Source organism: Pituophis catenifer, unplaced genomic scaffold (genome assembly GCF_029215685.1).
Source record: "Pituophis catenifer annectens isolate HBS135680 unplaced genomic scaffold, rPitCat1.0.hap2 SCAF_2, whole genome shotgun sequence".
Taxonomy (NCBI): Eukaryota; Metazoa; Chordata; class Lepidosauria; order Squamata; family Colubridae; genus Pituophis; species Pituophis catenifer.
Window position 1 is genome coordinate 31,851,922 of NW_027256882.1, and position 20,543 is coordinate 31,872,464.

General features: G+C 45.4%; 1 protein-coding gene across 1 annotated transcript in view; it reads right to left on the reverse strand.

Moving 5' to 3' along the window:
- The window catches only part of AGPAT1 (1-acylglycerol-3-phosphate O-acyltransferase 1), a 36,137-nt gene extending 20,408 nt beyond the window's left edge, over positions 1 to 15,729 (reverse strand). The window contains exon 1 of the mRNA XM_070936589.1: positions 15,663 to 15,729. Within this exon, the coding sequence (XP_070792690.1) occupies positions 15,663 to 15,729 (67 nt within the window). The remainder of the gene's footprint in view (positions 1 to 15,662) is intronic.
- Between the last annotated feature and the right edge of the window lie 4,814 nt (positions 15,730 to 20,543).

Here is a 20,543-nt window from a genome sequence, read left to right on the forward strand (position 1 = left end):
CATCGGAAGGCAGGCAAGCCACAGAGCAGAGACTGTGTGGTCAATGCGAGGAGCCACACAGTGTGCTATGCTGGGGAGGTGAGGAGTGACTGGGCATGCCAGGGCAGGGCGAGGTGAGGCGAGGCGAGCGGGCGCGTGGCAAGCAGGCGAGGGCGGGGCCAGCGACTAGTGGTATTTGCCGGTTCTCCAAACTACTCAAAATTTCCGTTACCAATTCGCCCGAACCAGTCCAAACCGGCTGAATACGACCTCTGCTCCAGTCCCCTAATCATCTTTGTTGCACTTCTCTGAACTCTTTCTACAGTCTCAACATCTTTTTTACATCGTGGCTGGATGCAGTATTCCAAGTGTGGCCTTACCAAGGCATTATAAAGTGGTACTAACACTTCACGTGATCTTGATTCTATCCCTCTGTTAATACAGCCTAGGACTGTGTTGGGTTTTTTTGGTAACTTCTGTAATAGTATTGTTTTACTCTCTATTTCCACTTTTCAGGTTGTTTTTACAGATCTCAAGAAACCTATAAAAATTGTGTAAATTCCTTTAAGGCATTCCTTGGCTGTACTGGGAGATTATGTGATTTATGAACCTTATCAAAGTTATGATATATTTAGCCATGATTTATAGAGTATGCCATAGCCGGCTAGGTTCATTCAAGATGAAAAAAATCTTGAACAGCAGTCCCAGCAACCAACCAGCCAGCAAACATTTATCCTGCTTATCTACCAAGCTCCTTACTTCCAATGGTTTTATTTCTATTTTTAAATTCTTTTAATGTTGGAAAAATGAGAATCTAGCATGCTTTAAAAGCAGTGTTATCTCAACCTTGGCAGCTTGAAGAGGTGCAGATTTCAACTCCCAGAATTCCCCAGCCCCAGTATTTTTGCTTTTATGATTTTGGAAGCACAGTTGCTTGACAGGGAGATGGGTGACATATAAATTTAATAACTAACTAATTAACTATCCTCCTAATTAAATCTATTCCTAATAACTAAGGTAGCAATTGGCAACCTTAGAAGAATTGTGCAAAGGAACAAAGCTCCAATCCTGGCAGGCAACCCTATAAAATCAATTTATGCTAAATCGTAATGTACTTTGTTTGGCCAAGAATGTTAGCCATACCCAGAAATTCCGATCAGTCCATCGTATTTGAGGGATGAATGAACCCAAACAATTTTGGATTAGTTCAAACGAAGTGAAGGTGGGGGGGAAGGTGGGGGGGGAAACAGTTCAGGGATGCATGAATCCAACTGTGTGTCCTCTTGGCACCCACACCGAGTGTCTGAGATTAAATTGGCTCGCGTCCATTGTCGCTGCTCCTGTACTGTAGCAACAAAAGACATGTCAAACCGAGATGAGAGACAGAGTCACGAGCCGATGACCGAGAGAAGAACTCAGACTTCAGATTGTCTGCCAAGGAGCTGAGGAATGTCACGCTGGCACAACCAGGATTATAAGTGATTGTTTTCCAAGCACAACATGCTCCCAGTGACACAATTGAAGTGGGAGGTGGAGTGCCAATCCCTTTCTCTGGTGCTCTCCTGCACATTGGTGATGTGTTTGTCCAGTTGAATAAGGTCTGAGGTTATGTTCTCTTTTTAGTGTCGGTTTGCACCAAGCTTTACCCCTGGTTCGGGGCACAGTAGCCCCCAACCAGGGGTGGGATTCAAAAATTTTAGCAATCGATTCTCTGCCCAGTTGCTGGGTGGGCGTGGCCTACTTGGCCTCCTGCACCACGGCACGGGGGAGGGGCATTTCCAGACTTCTGGAACTTCTGCCCTCCCAGACCCCCCGGGTGGGCCCTGCACTTACCTGGCATCCAAAACAGGCCGCATGGAGACTCCTGGGAGGGGAGGGACGGGGTGGGCAGGGTCAGCCACTCCTTGCAACTACCAGTTCGGCAAACCAGATGTAAAATAAGCATCCAATTCGTCCGAACCGGCTGAATCCCACCCTTGCCCCCAACTTTTTGGGTACCAGGGACTGGTTCTATGAAGAGAAGTTTTTCCATGGACCGGAGGGGGCCTGGTTTCATAGGCTGCCTGCATCCTGCAGATGGGGCTTTGCTTGTTTGTGTGGCCCAGTTTCTGGCATGCCACAGCCTGGTGTTGGACCATGGACCGGGCGGGTTGGGGACCTCTGCCTTAGCAAACTAACAAACAAAATAAATAAATAAATAAATAAACGCCAAGCACAAAGTGAGCAGCCTGAAAATAAATAACTCTGGAATTTTTTAAAAAGGTCAGTACAATTTTGACTCAATGCCTCAAGGGGAAAATAAAACCCCCTCTCTGGTCACATTTCAAGAACATTCCAACTATTTCCTCAAGTGTAAATATTTCTGTCAAAAGCAACAGGAAACAGGCCACTGCTGGACCCATCACCAAAACATTGGAGAGCATCAACAGAAAACTAGATAATTTAATAGAGATTAAGATATAAATGGCTACATTCTGCATTGGACAATTTGGCATCTCTATCCTTTCTGTACTGAGCCTTCCTGAGAGGCAATTGGTTGACTACAGGTAGTCCTCGACTTACAACAGTTCATTAAGTGGAACTTCTGCAACTAAGCAAGGTGGTTGTTAATTGAGTCATGCCTGATTTTTATGACTTTTTTTTTTGCCATGGTTGCAAAGCAAATCACTGCAGTTGTTAAATGAATCATGCGGTCATTAAGCGAATCCAACTTCCCCCATTGATTTTGCTCATTGGAAGCCATCTGGGAAGGTCACAAAGGGGGATCACATGATCTCAGGATGCTGGAACCGTCGTAAATATAGCTGGGTTGCCAAGCACCCAAATTTTGATCAAGTGATCAAAGCTGAGACAGTAGTAAGTGTAAGGATTGGTGGTAAGTCACTTTTTTTCAGCATTGTCATAACTTCAAATGGTTGTTAAATGAATTGTTGTACCTGTATTTTCCTTGTAGACATAAGCAATATTGAGGGATACTAATAAGAAAACCATCTCCAACGTTATCTCCAACAAATTCTTTAACAGTACCAAAGTTGGAAGGGACCTTGGAGGTCATCTAGCCCAACCCCCTGCTCAACGCAGGAGACCTGTACTAGGGATTCGAACTGCCAAACTGCCAACCTTTCTGATTGACAAGCTCTTAGCCACTGAGCCACCTAGTCAGGCTAATTCTACATAAATCTCACGGATCCCTTAAACTTCAAAAACCACCAGAGATGCAATGATTATACATCATCAAGTTAGAAAGAGTCTTCTATGTCAGGGGTCACCAGTCTGTGGGCTGGGCCATGTGGCTGCTACTATCCCCATGAGCACCACACGACCGCTACCATTGACGTATGTGCCATATGGGCGCTTCCATTGATGCGAGCGCCATGCAGGTGCTTCCATCGCCACGTGCACCACACGGGCAGTTCCATTGTTGCAAGCGGCCCCATATGCGTGTGCTCATGGCGCCTGCCCCCCCTCGAGGCCGCCAACCCAGAAAGGTTGGGGAGCTCTGTTCTATGTCACCTAGTCAACCTCCTGTTTAATGTAGAGGTCTAGGACAACTCACCGGGGCCAACTCACCACAGGATAATTTGCCACAGAACAAGAGTTACATTAATATCGAAAAAAAATGGTGGAATAGAATCATTAAAGAAAAGATGCCAAAGGAGGGACAAAATGAGATGTGGATGACAAAGAAGTGAAATAATTTTTTAATTTATTTTAAATAAATTGAATTGTTGAACTGTCCCATGCCGAATTGGTCCTGGCGAGTTAACCCAGGACCAACTCGGCGAATTGGCCAAGTTAGGAGAAACTAACAGTGAGGGCAATTAACCAGTGGAACAGCTTTGCCTTCAGAAATGGGAGCTCCATCACTGGAGGTTTTTAAGAAGAGATTGGACAGTCACTTGTCTGAAATGGTATAGGGTCCCCTGCTTAAGCAGGGAGCTGGACTAGAAGACCTCCAAGATCCCCTCCAGCTCTTTTCCGATTGATTGAGTTGGCCGGGGTGAATTGTCCCATTCCATAATGTAGGCAATTCAAGAGACGAACCTCCCAACCAATGTCTAACGCCTCATCTTTTCATGCAATCAATTTAGGCCACTCAAACAGATACAGGGTGAGTTTAGTTCCTTAGCAGCCTCAAAGTGAGAATTCCCAGCAGACTTTGTGCCAGTCGAAACGGTGTGAGGATAAGATTAACCATGCAAAAAAAAAGGGGGGGGGCACAAATATTTCATCCGGCAAGGAGAGGTTGCTCCTCGGCGCATCCCTCGATATCGTGTCTCGTTCTTTGCCCGGAAGGAATGACTTAAGCCCCCGCCCCCCAGCCCTCTTCAGGCAAGCATAAAAAACGAAAGTCCTGCGAAACGGGCCTAGCAGCAAAGAGAAACGACAGTGGTTCAAATCGATCAGAGAGCGAAAGGGAGAGACAGACAGACAGAGACGTGGCTGCCAGAGTTCACTGCAACAGGAAGGTCACTGTGTACTCTTGGTGTGGCAGACTTGTTTGACAAGGAGGGAGAGGGATCTGCGGCTTACTGATCCCCTCTCGTGTAAGTAAAACTTGTCCCAGCAGATCCTTTCTGAGAGGTTAAAGAGAGAAAGGGAGGGGGGGAGGAACAACTGATGTTTTCTCTCAGATTTGTCTGAAAGGTGAAAAAAGAGGGAGCCTGATTTACACTTCAGTCACCCATCTCTAACCAACATGACATAAAAAGATCGATAACTTCTGGAAGAGAACATACAACATTGCCCACTGGCAAATGTTAACATTAAGCTGGGTTCATTAACTCACCGTGTGACATGCTTGCTTGTTTTTCATTTAGCAAGATGAGGGATCCAGCCATTAGAAACTCTAAACCAGGGTTTAGGACTTAAACTTGGTGTGCCAACCAAGCCGCCATCTCTCGAATAAGTTACGTTGCAGCAAACCCACTTACAACAGGACAAAACAGGTAGTCCTCGGCTTACGACTGCAATTGAGCCCAACATTTCTGTTGGGTGAGACATTTGTTAAGTGGGTTTTGCCCCCGTCGCCAAGCGTCTGAATTTTGATCACATGATCATGAGAATGCTGAAAATGTCATTAACTGTGAAAAACAGTCGTAAGTCACTTTTTTCACTGCCATTGTAACTTTGAACGGTCACTAAATGAACGGTTGCCACTTTGAACAGTCACTAAATGAACTGTTGCAAATCAAGAACTGTCTCTTGAATAAGCTACCTTATTTTTCGGAGTATAAGACACACCTTTCCCCCCCCCCAAAACAGGGTGGAAATGTGGTGTGTCTCATACATCAAATAGAGCCATTTTTGCCCCCCTCGAAGTCCCGTCCCTCTCATTCCATTTTTGTGAAAAACAGGCCCATTTTTCACAAAAAGGGGGTGTTTTGCCCTCCCCCATCCCCCAAGAGCACTCTGCAAGCCTCCCAAACCCTCTGCACCCCATTTTTGCGAAAAACGGGCTTATTTTTCACCCATTTTTGCGAAAAACGGGGTGCGCAGAGGGTCTGGGAGGCTTGCAGAGTGCTTCTGAGGGCCAGGGAGCACAAGAACTTTTTTTTTTTCTTACTTACCTCTTCAAAATCTTGATGCATCTTATACACCGGTGCGTCTTATAGTCCGAAAAATACGATAGGTTGTAGCAAACCGGATTATGGCAGAACAACACTACAGCATGGAACTGAGCCAGCGAAGGCAGACATTTTCATTTAAGGAATCCAATTCATTTAAATTCATGCAATCAGGTTGCTTTAAGATGGGTGGCAGCATGATTTATAGTACAATGGGAAGGAAAATGAAACCCTCAATTCTTCTAATGCTCATTAGAGGGGAGGGAGGGATTGTGGGAGTTCTAATCTTACACATTAGTAAAGACACCTGGTTGGGAGAGGCTGAATTAACTTAACAAGCTCACTTTACAGCCCAGCATTAGATTGCTGGTTTCCTGAATACCTGCGAGATGCAGAAGAATCAGCCACCAGATGCACGGCCCAGGTAGAGAGGGTGGCTTAGAAAAAATGTGCTGAAGGAGCAGAGATTTGAATTCACAGCCTTCTGGATGACATCCGAACTAGACTGTGTGGTTTCTCTGTGTCATATAATATATGTAGGCATGTGCATAATTTTTGTATTCATTTCTTTATTCATTGTGGATGCAGATTTTTAATGTATGCCGATTAGGGTACATTTAAAGTGACAATAAAGTTTATTCTAAGTCTAAGTCTCAAAGGTGCTTTTTTCCCCAAGAGGCAACTGGATTTTCTGGGTTTTTTCTTTGAAGACGTTTCGCTTCTCATCCAAGAAGCTTCTTCAGCTCTGAGCTGAAAATTTGTTAAACGAGTTTTGTCCCATTTTACAAATGGGACAAAAGTGAATCCCTGTTAAGTTAGTAACATGGTTGTTAAATAAATCTGTCTTCCCCATTGACTTTGCTTTTTTTTTTTTTCAAGGGGCTTTTCTGGGTTTTTTCTTTGAAGATGTTTTGCTTCTCCTCCAAGAAGCTTCTTCAGCTCTGAACAACGAATCAGTGAAGAAGCAGCTTCTTGGATGAGAAACGAACATCCTCAAAGAAAAACCCAGAAAATCCAGTTGCCTCCTGAAAAAGAACCTTTGGGACCACACCATGACCTGGATGACTGAGAAGCTCCATAGATATTTAGTGATTATTTATGTATTTATATTTTTGTCGTGTTTCTGTATCCTATATTGGAGGTGGAGACCCTTTGAGAGCTGCATGCAACGAAATTTCATTTTAATGTATGCCAATTAGTGTACATTTAAAGTGACAATAAAGTGACAGTTTGATGTTACAATGGCACCAAAAAAGTGACATGACTATTTTTCATACTTATGACCGTTGCAGCATCCCCATAGTCACATGATTGGCAATCGATTTGCATTTACGTTCGTTGCAGTGTCCGGGAGGGTGCCGCTCATGTGATCCCCTTCTGCGACTTTCTAACCAGCAAAGCCAATGGGGAAAGCAGATTCACTTTAACAACTGTGTTGCTAATTTAAACAACTGCAGCGATTTACTTAACAAAAGTATGGCACATAAAGTCGTGAGACGGGAGAGAGTCACTGAACAAATTTCTCAATCAACAATAAAAACTTGGGACTCCATTGCTCCGTTAAGTCGAAGACTACCTGTACTATTGGTCCCATCACAGGGAAACATCATTTGCCAGGCCTCTACGTCCTTCATCTCATGAAAAGGACACTAAGGCATCTCCTGGCAGCTTCAAATTCGGTGGGTCAAAAATAAAAGCACAGGAAATGGTCCTCAGGCTATTTTAGTGCCAAGTCATGTTGAGCTTCCAGTTGCAAATAGCAGGAAATGTTCTTATTTATTTCTGGAGTTCTGGATGTTCCGATTGCAACCTAGTCTGGGCAGCATAACCGGTCCCCCTTTTATCCCTTGGATTAGAACAAAAACGCAATTCCACCCAATGCAGGCAGTCCTCGATTTACTTCATTTAGTGACCGTTCAAAGTTACAACGGTACTGAAAAAGGTGACTTTTTTATACTTACGAACAGTATCTCCAGGATCAGGGGGATCAGAATTCAGACGCTTGGCAACTGGTTCATATTTTTGCTTGTGTGTGTGTGAGTGTGTGTGTGTGTGTTCTGTGATTTCCCCCCCTTTTGCGACCTTCTGAACAGCAAAGTGGGGAAGCCAGATTCACTTAACAACTGGGTTACTAGCTTATCAACTGCAGTGCTTTTCTTAACAACAGTGGTGTGAGAAAAGTTGTAAAATGGGGAAAAACTCACTTGACGAATGTCTCACTTAACAACAGAAATGTTTGGCTCAGTTGTGGTCATTAAAAGTCGAGAAGTACCTGTATTGGAACCAGTGGTGGGATTCACCCGGTTTGGGCCAGTTCGGGCGAACTGGTAGTTAAATTGCTGGCTGGCACTACCCTGTCCCGCCCCTTCCAGGAGTTCCCATGCAGCCCATTTTGGCTCCCAGGTTAAGTGCAGGGAAGCCTACTAGGCCCAAAACAGAGTGTGAGGGGAACAGTGCCCCCCCCAGGCCCGTTTTCGTTCCCAGGAGGCTGCAGGGAGGCCTACTAGGCCCAAAATGAGTCATGGGGGGCCTCACCGCTCACCATGGCCATGCCCACCCAGCCGGTCATTAGGGAAGAGAACCAGTTGTTAAATTATTTGAATCCCACCACTGACTGGAACGGTATCCTTTTCCAGTATTCTCAGCTGGAAAAGATGGGATTTGTAATCATCACGAAAGTCATTGGGGGATGGATGGGTGGGTAGAAAGGCTTGCCAGAGAGCTGGTCTCGTTGCAGATAATGGGACATACTTTTACGCCGACATAGTTACAGTTGCTCTGCACTGAACAAGCTTAGATTACTAAGGTCAACATTCTCATAGCCCCCCCTCATGATCAGCGCTAAACTTAATTGGTTCATAAATAAATACTATAGAATATATTACAAGTTGGCCACGGCTTTTGATTCTCAGAGCTGGGAATTTCCAAATTTTAAAACATTTTATTAGGTTACAAGTTAAGATACAAAATACAAAAGTAAATAGGAAAAGGGGGGGGAAGGGAGTGAAAGAGAAGTGAGGAAAGGTTGGGAAAAAGAAAAAAAAAGTGTTGACTTCCAACTCCCTCTGTTGCAGTAAAATAAAGCATTAACATCAAGCCCAGTGGTGAAATCCAATTTTTTTTACTACTGGTTCTGTGGGCGTGGCTTGGTGGGCATGGTGTGGCTTGGGGAAGGATACTGCAAAATCTCCATTCTCACCCCACTCTGGGGCCAGCCAGAGGTGGCATCTGCCGGTTCTCCGGACTACTCAAAATTTCCGCTACCAGTTCTCTGAACTACTCAAAATGTCCACTACTGGTTCTCCAGAACCTGTCAGAACCTGCTGGATTTCACCCCTGATCAAACCATAACTTTTTGCTTTTTCAAAACAATATAAACTAGCCATTTCTATAAGCATCTATCAATCTAATCGGTAAAACCCAAAATCAGAGTTTCATTTTTTTCCTCACCTTAAGCTCAAAGTTCAGAAACGGTCTCCATGTGGTACTTATATTCTTTTTTTTAATCAAAATAGTCAATTTAGCCATTTCTGCCAACTCCATCAGCTTCTGCAGCCATTCGTCCATGGTGGTCCATTGGCCCATTGTTTAGCAACCTTCTGGTGTTTTGGAAAACAGTTTGCCCTCCTCTTCTTGGTGGCAGCCCCTCAAATACTGGAATACTGCTATTGTGTCACCCCTAGTCCTTTTCTCTAGACTGGCCATACACAATTCCTGCAACAACTTTCACATGTTTTTGTCTCCAGGCCCTTATCTTAACTGCTCTTCTTTGCACTTTTTCCAAAGTCTCAACATCTTTTTTGTAATGTGGTGACCAAAACTGGATGTGGTATTCCAGGTGTGGCCTTACAAATTCCATAGTCATGAGCATGACAATCCACAGTCATGCTCAGGAAATGGATTACAGAGATAGCTGTAATTAATTAATGTAATTAATTGTATGTGGGAAAGAATTGCGCGGAGGAAGCTGGAGACATGGATGTCTGCAACAGCTCTATTCAAATTAGGAAGTCAATCAGCCCTTGCTGCAGAAAACCTCTTGGACATCCCTTGGTATCATCTTGAGAGGCAAAAGATGGGGTGACAGAGAGAAATATCAGCCACTTGCCTTCAGGTTAATGGCTAAGTTGGCATAATACCCTGTTTCCCTGAAAATAAGACCTATCCCAAAAATAAGTCCTAGCATGTTTTTACATGTGTGCCTAATAGAAGCCCTACCCCAAAATAAGCCCTACTTAAGAGCCTGTGCAGCCAGCCGGCCACTCATTCCATTTGGTTGCTCACTGTGTCGCAGCCATGAAGAGAGGCAGCAGGGTGGAGCTGCCCCACGCGCCCTGCACCTGCTTACCTCAGGGCCCCCAAGCCAGGCCATCCATGCCCTGACATCTGCCTTTGCGGTGGCAGCACCAACAGCCATGTGCGGTAGGAACCCACGTGGCCACTGGACCACTTCTGCTTGCTTGCGGCCACAATGGAGCAGGTGGCCAAGTGGTATGCTGGTTCCATGGCTGCGAGGTGAGGCGAGTGTTGGGACATGGATGGCCTGGCTGCAGGAGCCCTGAGGTAAACCAGTGTGATGACCCGGGGCATGGCACAGAGATAACACAGGCAGCTGGCAGTTCAAATCAACCCTTTATTGCTTCAAATTTCCTCAAACACTCCCATGTTTCTGGCAAGTCCCAGAGCAAAGTGATGACAAACCCCCACACACACCTCAAGCAGCCCCCACACAGCCCAGCAGCTGTGTACACCAAGGCTGCACAGCAATAAATCCAGCAGGGCAAATCAAGGAGTTCAGGAAGTAAAGGATCCAGTTAATTAGTCCAGAAAGCCAGAAAAAATACAAGGACTCATCGGCACTTAACAAATGCCCCTCCCCACAGCGTCTCCTTAAGTCTCATTCCCCAGGTGTGCCTTGTGAAGATGGGTGGGGCACTCTTCTCCCGAGTAGCCTACTCAATCAGCGCTGTTCTCGCCTTCTCTCCACTCTCTGTGCTCTCGGATCAGGAGGAGGTGGTCCTTGCTCTGTCTCTCATGTTCAGCCTGCCCCTGTTCCTGTCTACAAACTGTTCTAATCCTGAAAGACCCTGGCCTGACTGGCCCCGCCCTTCCCCATTTTCCTCCAAAGCCAATGAAGCCACCCCCTCAATCTCTGTCGTCTCAGGTTCCAGCTGTCTTCCCCTGCAGATTCAGGCTCTAACAGGGGCATGACAGCCGATGAGGGGTGTGTGGGGCAGCTCCACCCCTCCTTATCTCATGGCCGCAAGACCAGTGCGTCACTCGGCCTCCTGCTCTGTTGTGGCCACAAGCAGAAGAAGTGGGCTAGCAGCCATGCAGGTCCTTCTGGATGGGGTTGGTGGAGCTCCAGCCGCGAGGCGAGGCAGGTGTTGGGGCATGGGTGGCCTGGCTGCCGGGGCCCTGAGGTATGCCAGTGCAGGGTTAGTTCCACCCCCTTGCCTTGCAGCAGCAGCGACACTGGTACACCACACTGCCTCCTGCCCTGCCACAAGCAAGCAAAAGAAGTGGACCGCCTGTACATGGAAAAAATAAATACCCCCCCTGAAAATAAGCCCTAGTGCTTATTTTGGTGCCCAAAAGAATATAAGACCTGGTCTTATTTTCAGGAAAACACGGTATTACATTATATGACACAAAAGCAGTCTTCCAATATCTAAGGAGCTGCCACAAAGAAAAGGGCATCAACCTATTCTCCAAAGCACTTGGAGGCAGGACAAGAAGAAATGGTTAGAAACGTATGAAGGAGAGATACAACCTAGAAGTAAGGAGAAACTTCCTAACTGTGAGAACAATCAACCAATGAAACGGCTTGCCTTCAGAAGTTGTGGGTGGTCCATCACTAGAGGTTTTTAAGAAGACACTGGACAACCATTTACAGTATTTGAATGGTATAAGGTCTCCAGCTTGGGCAGGGGGTTGGGCTAGAAGACTTCCAACATCCATTCCAACATCCATTCTGCAACACTGGGACTATCGGTGAGTCAACAGTGGGTCAAAGGAGTAGCAGAGATGACAGTTGCTCTTTAAAAATTATGATTTAAATCGAGTTGATTTAAATCATGCCTTTTTACTAGTGATTTAAATCATGATTTAAATCGTGATTTAAATCAACTCAATTTAAATCAAATCCACCCCGGTTTAAAGTAGCCAAGATTGAGAAACTCAACTCATCTCGTCTACTCTAGTCTAGTCTACTCTACCCTACCCTAACACCATAGCTATATTGGGAAGAAGCAAGAACCTCACCATGGCATGGCTTTGAAATTCAGAAAAATGTCAACTGCAGGGATCCCCAACCTGTGGGCTGCAGCCCAATACCAGGCCACGGCCTATTCGCAACCGAGCCTCACTCGTGTGAGCGTCACATTTGCTCATAGTGCGAGTAACAGGTGCTCGCCTGCCCCTCCCACAAAATCATCCCCTCTTTCCCACCTCCCCTTCCCTCCCCACCCCCCGCTTTGGGCCACCAACCCTTGAACTCTGGTCCACTGGACCAGTAACATTTATCCCTGATCCACTGTCAACTTGAACAACTGCCAATTAGCTCCAGGAGAGGTATGGAAGCTATTTGATGAAGTCATTAATTCTCTCCACAGCAACAGAGAAATCAAAAAGAGATTTCATCTCGGTGATTAACAGAAAAGGGATTGAGAAAGAACAGCTAATTGTTTAATGTAAATGTCATTTATGTTAAGAAACCTTAATAGGACTCCCTACATATGGGATAAATTATATCCTTTGGTCACATTAACAACTAAAATAAGACAATAACTCCTGGAAAAATTCTGGGGGTTACACCCATACCGTTTAGGGCTTGTCTGAAATCAAAGTCACCTAGTATGCCCTTCCAACCCAGGATTTTAAATTACTAAGTAGAAAAACAAGTGATATACGAATAGTCCTACAAGCATTCATTTATTGACTGTTCGAAATTACAATCCCAATGAAAAAAAATGACTTGCAGCCGATCCTAACACTTACCATTGCAGTCATAGGGGACATGTTCAACCAGTGTGTGTTTAGGACAATTGCAGCTTCCCCGGATCGTGTCATCCCCGTTTGTGACCTTCCCGGCTGGCTTCCAGCAAGCAAAGTCAATGGGGGAAACTGGTCCCGCTTAACGACCATATGACTCACTTAAGAATGGCAGTGATTTGCATAACAACCATGGGAAAAAAAAAAAAAAGGTCAGGAAATCAAGCAAGACTCGTTTAACCCAGGAAGTGACTAAGCTTTGCTGCAGTGGCGCAGTGGTTAGAGTGGAGTTGTTGTTGTTGTTAGTTGCGAAGTTGTGTCTGACCCATCCCGACCCCATGGACAACATTCCTCCAGGCCTTTCTGTCCTCTACCATCTCCCCGGAGACCATTTAAGATCATGCCTACTGCTTCAGTGACTCCTTCCAGCCACCTCATTCTCTGCCGTCCCTTTCTTCTTTTGCCCTCAATAGTTCCCAGCATTAGGCTCTTCTCCAGTGAGTCCTTCCTTCTCATTAGGTGGTCAAAGTATTTGAGTTTCATCTTCAGGATCCGGCCTTCTAAAGAGCAGTCAGGGTTGATCTCCTCTAGGACTGATCGGTTTGATCGCCTTGCTAATTCTGCTGGCTGCAGGCCGGCTGCCTGCAATTCGGCAGTTCGAATCTCACCAGGCTCAAGGTTGACTCAGCCTTCCATCCTTCCGAGGTCGGTAAAATGAGGACCCAGATTGTGTGTGTGTTGGGGGGGGGGCGCAATATGCTGACTCAGTAAACTGCTTAGAGAGGGCTGTAGAGCACTGTAAAGCGGAATATAAGTCTAAATGCTATTGCTATGTGTGTGGTCATAAGCAGGGCCTCCTGATCCAGGATTGAATCTAACTGGAACAATAGGTGGAATTCTGAAAAGACTTCCTAACCACTGCTGGCATGTTTTCCTCAAGCAGGCAGTGGATCCAAACTGTGTACCAGCTCTGAGAGATCCCCCTTCTAGAACGAATAGTGAAAAATCTCCAGATCCAGGTTCATTGGAATCCAAAACCCACAATCACTGAATCCTGATCAGTGTAAGCCAAAGTCTGTTTTTCCCCATCCCGGTCCTCATAAAGGACTGGGATATAGCATCACTTGTTTGCCCAGGATCAGAGAACTATAACTAGTCCTCGACTTACAACAGTTCATTTAGTGACCGTTCGAAGTTTCAACGGCACAGGAAAAAGTGACTTAGGATCGTTTTTCACATTTATGATTGTTGCAGCATCCCCATGATCGTGTGACTTACTTTGGGATGCTTGGCAACTGGTTCATATTTATGATGGTTGCAGTGTCCGGGGGGGGGGGGGGGTCAGGTGATCCCCTTTTGCAACCTTCTGACAAGCAATGTCACCGGGGAAGACAGATTCACTTAACGACCCTGTTACTAACTTTAACAACTTGCAGGGATTCACTTTAAAAATGCGGCAAGTCGTAAAATGGGCACAAAACTCGTTTTAACAAATTTTCCACTTTGCAACATGAATTCTGGGCTCAGTTGTGGTCGCAAGTCAAAGACTAGCTGTATTGCATGGGTCCAACCCGACGTCACCTATTTGAAAGCCTTAACCAGCCCAAAGAGGCATGGATCATTATGGGACTGGAGGCTAAAACATTTGAAGAACGGTTGCAGGAACTGGGTACCTCTAGCTTAATTAAGAGAATGACTAGGGGAGACATGATAGCAGTGTTATGATATCTCAGGGGTTGCCACAAAGAAGAGGGAGTCAAACTATTCTCCAAAGCACCTGAGGGCAGGACAAGAAGCAATGGGTGGAAACTAACAAAGGAGAGAAGCAACTTAAAACTAAGGAGAAATTTCCTGACAGTTAGGACAATTAATCAGTGGAACAACTTGCCTCCAGAAGTTGTGAATGCTCCAATACTGGAAGTTTTTAAGAAGAGGTTGGATAACCATTTGTCTGAAGTGGTGTAGGGTTTCCTGACTAAGTAGGGGGTTGGACTAGAAGACCTCCAAGGTCCCTTCCAACTCTGTTATTCTATTCTATATTTGGATCTATCTAAAACAGAGCCCCCATCCAACCTTTGGGGCATCAGGGACCAGTTCCGTGGAGAGCGATTTTTCCGCGGACTGGAGGGGGTGTGGTTTTGTGTGCTGCCTGCATCCCACTGATGAGACTTCACTTATTTGTGGGACCCAGTTTCTGGCATGCTGCGGCCCGGTGCCGATCCACAGACTGGGGTTAGGGGGAACGCCTGATCCAGTGGTGAAATCTAAAATTCGTTACTACCGGTTCTGTGGGCGTGGCTTGGTGGTAGTGGGGTAATGTGACTGGGTGGCCGTGGCCATTTTTGTTTTTTTTTACTTTTAAAACCATTTTTTCTACAACCTCTTCAGCGAAGAGGTTGTAAAAAAATGCTTTCAAAAGGCTCTGACGATCCCAGCTGAGTTGCCTGATCGGCAGAGGCTTTTTTTCTTTTAAATGCCTCTGACAATCAGGCAATTCAGCTTGGATCGTCAGAAGCATTTAAAAGAAAAAAAGGCTTTTCTTCTTTTAAATGCCTCTGACGATCCCAGCTGAGCCGCGCGATCATCAGAGGCTTTTTTTTTTTACTTTTAAAAGCATTTTTTCGGCCGAAGAGATTGTAGAAAAAATGCTTTTAAATTTTTTTTTTAAAAGCCTCTGATGATCGCGCAGCTCAGCTGGGCATGGGGGGGGGGCAGGGATTTTTGCTACCGGTTCTCTGAACCACCCACCTCCATCGCTACCGGATTGGGCGATCCAGTCCGAACCGGGAGCATTTCACCCCTGCCCTGATCTAAAACACACCTTGCTACACTGACAGCCCCAAGAATCCTTTCCACGTCCTCAGGACCAACAGGCTCAAATTTATCCCAGAGAACTGAGCAAGACCACATCTTAATTCACTCATAGAACCTGAACCCTTGAAATTGATTGCATCCCCCAAATGCTGGGTTTAGTCCTCACAGTGACCTTGCAAATGCTCCTCCCACCCCTCCTTACCCAGGAGGGTATAGGGCTGCCCTACATAGGCCGTTGACCGAAAGCAGTAAGAAAACTATGTTTCCCTGCTCTTATCTCTAGGATATAATCATAAGAAAGACTCTTACCCAATACTTCAGTTGGATTGACTGGTCTTCCTCTAGGAGTTGAGAGTCTTCTGTGCTGCTTGATCATCGGGAAGTCCTCTAAAAACCAGAGGACTCACCGGCCTCCACAAGCAGGTAAACAGACTCCACTCAGGTGTGATCTGATCCTCATTGTCGTGGTTTTTGTTTTTCTCATTCCAAGCAGCGACTTAAAATCTCCGTCAAACTATGCCTCGGGGACCCCAAGTTCCCTCTGAAATCCATTCAGGTCTATCAGAAACCTGGGGTGGATTAATTCTTCCCAGACAGAAGAATCAATCATAATGAGCCGCCACCATTACTGTCACCAAGAATAGGATCTTCCCAAGATCGTAGTCTATCATAGTTGCAATCGTTAATTGCCGGACGCAGCAGCTGAGAGCAGCACTTCCAACCTGAAGCCTCCCACCATCCAACAGCTGATTGGTGCTGAGTCATCCAGAGACAATCCATGGCTCAAAAGGTCCCATAATAGGGGAGCATAAATCTTTTCTGATTTGCCTAGGACCGCGATGGCGAACCTATGCCACGCGTGCCACAGGTGGCACGCAGCGCCCTCTCTGTGGGCATGTGAGCCGTCACCCCAGTTCAGCTCTGCCGTGCATGCATGCGCGCCTCCAACCAGTCATCGGGTCTCTGCTGTGAATGCATGGGGTGGGGCGCATGCGGGGAAGCGTGGCGCATGAGGGTGTGGAAAGGGGCCGGGCGCATTGGGAAGCCATGCACACATGCAAGGGGGCAGGGGGCATTGCATTTTGGGGGTTCGGGTGCATTTTGGGCACTCACTCCGGAAAAGGTTAGCCATCACCGGCCTAGGAAGTTGCTCCATTTGGAAAAACTAAAGACCTCATTGACCGAAGACTCAAAACGCTGTCTAAAAAACTTTCCAAACCCTCTATGAACACCAACATAGCCAAAAACCAACCCTAAGATACTCCAATGGTCCATCTTCAACAACCCAGCAGCCCTGGCACTGCATTTTTTTTAAAAAAATAAAGCATCATTATAAAAGTTTCAGTACAGAGAGTCCTTAACGTATGACCATTCGTTCAGTGACCATTCAAAGTTACGACGACAATGAAAAAACTTAGGACCGTTTCTCACACTTATGACTGTTGCGGCGTCCCCGTGGTCACATGATCAAAATCTGGCTACTTGGCAACGGATTCATATTTATGATGTCTGCAGTGTCCCAGGGTCATGTAAACACCTTGAGACCTTTTGACAAGCAAAGTCAATGGGGAAGCCATATTCTCTTAACAATCCTGTGACTAACTTAACAACTACATCAATTCACTTAACAAATGTAGCGAGGAAGTAAAATGGGGCAAAACTCATTTAGCAACTGTCGTACTTACTAATGGAAATTTGTGGCTCAATTGTGGTCATAAATCAAGGATTACCTGTATTCTTTAAGTCTTTATAGCAATAGCACTTAGACTTATATACCGCTTTACAGCCCTCTCTTAAGCGGTTTACAGAATCAGCATATTGCCTCCAACAATTTGGGTCCTCATTTTACCCACCTCGGAAGGATGGAAGGCTGAGTCGACCTTGAGCCTGATGAGATTTGAACTGCCAAATAGCTGGCAGTCAGCAGAAGTAGCCTGCAGTACTGCACTCCAACCACTGCACCACCATGACTTATTGTTTGAAAACATTCCAAATCAGTGTTTCTCAAACTTGGCAACTTTAGGATGTGTGGATTTAACCAGACCTGAATGTTATATACAGGTAGTCCTCGATTTATGACCACAATTGAGCCCAGAAATTGTGCCGTTAAGTGAGTTTTGCCCTGTTTTATGACTTTTCTTGCCACAATTGGTAAGTGAATCATTACAGCTCTTAAATTAGTGACACGGTTGTGAAGTGAATCTGGTTTTCCCGTTGACTTTGCTTGTCAGAAGGTCGCAAAAGGGAGTCACATGATCCAGGGACACTGTAACCGTCATAAATATGAACCTGTTGCCAAGCATCCGAATGTTAATCACGTGACCATGGGGATGCTGCAACAGTCATGTGAAAAATGGCCAATGTCACTTTTTTCAGTGTTCGTAACTTCGAACGGTCACTAAATGAACTGTTATTAAGTCGAGGACTACCTGTGCTGGATTCTTCCCACATCTATGATTCCATACAGTTCGATAACATAAGAGAGGTCTACCCATTGCAGCATATAAGCAGGAATAATATCAGATTATATCATCATATCCAAAATTTGGCACCCTGGTTGAATTAAAATCTAACAGACTGTTGGAGAATTTGTCTACAATACAGGCACTTATCTTACAACTTAATTAAGCCCGCAATTTCAGTCATAACTCATGACAGTCATTAAACAGATCACCACATAACTGCACCCGATTTTACAACCTTTTTCATAGCGGTCATAAAATGAATGCAATGGTCATTAAGCAAATCCATTGTTTGCTATGGGGCTTTTTTTGCTGGAAACTGGAAGTAAAACACTGTTTTCCAACAAAAATGTCATAAATTGCAGTTATAAATGTGGGCCAGTTGCCGAACACCAAAAATGTGATAATGTGACCTGGGAGAGGATGTTTGCAGAAACTTCTAATCTGGGTGGTAAATAGCTTTTTTGGAGTCCATGATAACTCTAAAGGTCACTAAGCAATTATTTGTAAGTTAAGGACTACTTAAATAGAAATGTGGTACTGTTGTATCTTCTTGTAACGTAATACAAACAAGAGAATGCTTTTAAGATCTACTGGTAGTCCTCAACTTATGACCACAATTGAGCCCAAAATTTCTGTTACGTGAGAATGCTCCATTTTATGACTTTTCTCCCCTCATTTGTTAAGTGGATCACTGCAGTTCTTAAATTAGTAACACGGTTGTTAAGCGAGTCTAGTTTCTGCGTTGACTTTGCAAGTTAGAAGGTCGCAAAAGGAGATCACATGGCCCCAGGACACTGCAACCGTCATAAATGTGAGTCAATTGTCAATTGTCAGGGGCCTGGTGGCTCAGCAGACTGATAGCATTGTGATTAACACCAGCTGTCTGCAATTACTGTTAAGTTTGAATCTCACAAGGCTCAAGGTTGACTCAGCCTTCCATCCTTTCTAAGGTAGGTAAATTGCCCCCAGTTTGTGGGGGCAATAAGCTGACTTTGTATAAAATATACAAAAGTATGAAGGCTATTGCTTAACGCACTGTAAGCCGCCCTGAGTCTCCAGAGAAGGGTGGCATATAAATCAAATTCAAATTAAAAAAAAAAATCATCCAAATATAAATGACGTGACCACGGGGAAGCTGCAAGGGTCCTGAGTGTGAAAAATGGCCACTTCTTTTCTGTGCCATTGTAACTTTTTTTTTTTTTTAATTTGATTTATATGCCGCCCTTCTCTGAAGACTCAGGGCGGCTTACAATGTGCTCAGCAATAGCCTTCATCCTTTTGTATATTTATACAAAGTCAGCTTATTGCCCCCACAAACTGGGTCCTCATTTCACCTACCTTAGAAAGGATGGAAGGCTGAGTCAACCTTGAGCCTTGGTGAGATTCGAACCCTGCAGTAATTGCAGGCAGCTGGTCTTAATAACCAGCTTAATAACAGGGTGCCTTAAACCCCTGTACTACCAAGTCTTTGAATGGTCACTAAATGAACTGTTGTAAGTCAAAGACTACCTGTACATTTGATCCATCTATGTGCTGGATTAGAGATCTTTAGTCTGAAAAACTCATTTTGAGGACACTGAATACCAACAGCTACATTAAAAGAATAAAAAGGAGCCTCTAAGACTTAAGGATCAACCCAGAAGGGAAAGTTTCTTTGGTGTCTCTTTTGGGGGTGACTCATCAGTCATTACGGTTTCTTTTGATGTGGAGACTTCGTAATCTGTTTTAAATACACCCTGAGGTGATGATGACAGATTTCAAGCTAGGAAGGAAAATCCACTTGAACCTTTGTTATCCTATTTCTCAGTACCAAAATTACATCTGCAATTCTCCCCCCCTCACCGCCCCACCCCGTTATGAAACACTGTTGGCATGCTTCTAGACAAATTTTCGCTCTGCGACTGCTGCCTCATAGACGGGGAACAATGAATCCCAATTAACAACATAGAAAAATATGGTCTAAGCCAGGGGTGTCAAACTCAATTTCACTGAGGTCTGCATCAGGGTTGTTTCTGACCTCAGTGAATGGGGACGGGGTGGACGTGGCCAGCTTGACGTCACTCGTGTCAGGGATGCCTGTGGAGGCCCGAGCACTCTGCCAGCAAAAACGGGTTCCCGAGCTCCATTTTTGGCTGCGACGGCCTCCTGCAACCCTGGCAGTGAAAACGGACCTCGGGAGAGCTGCGTGTGTCTCTTGCAAGCTCCGTTTTCGGCTGCGATGGCCTCCAGTAACCCTGGCAGTGAAAACGGACCACGGGAGGGCTGTGCGTGGCCCTTGCGAGCTCCGTTTTCAGCTGTGATGGCCTCCTGCAACCATCTACCAGTGAAAACAGAGCTCGGGATGGCCCTCCCAAGCTCAATTTTCGCTGGCAGAGGCACTGCGGGCCGGCTCTTCACTGTTTCCAGGACAACTCGTGGACCAGATCTAAGCACCCTGTGGGCCGCATCCAGCCATGGGCTTTGAGTTTGACACCCATTGTCTAAGTGATACAATTGTTGGATGGCTTCGCAGATGACTGAATGACCACCACACCCAAAGAGTGTGCATTAATGGCTCCACACCAGCTTGGGAATGGGAGCTGAATGCCCCAGTGCTCTCTTTGAGGCCCATGCTGATCAGCATTTTTATTAATGATAGGATGAAAGTGCTGAGGGAAGGATTATTAAATGCGAAGGTAACACAAAACTGGGAGTAGTGGCTAACAGTATAGAAGAGAAAGTTCAA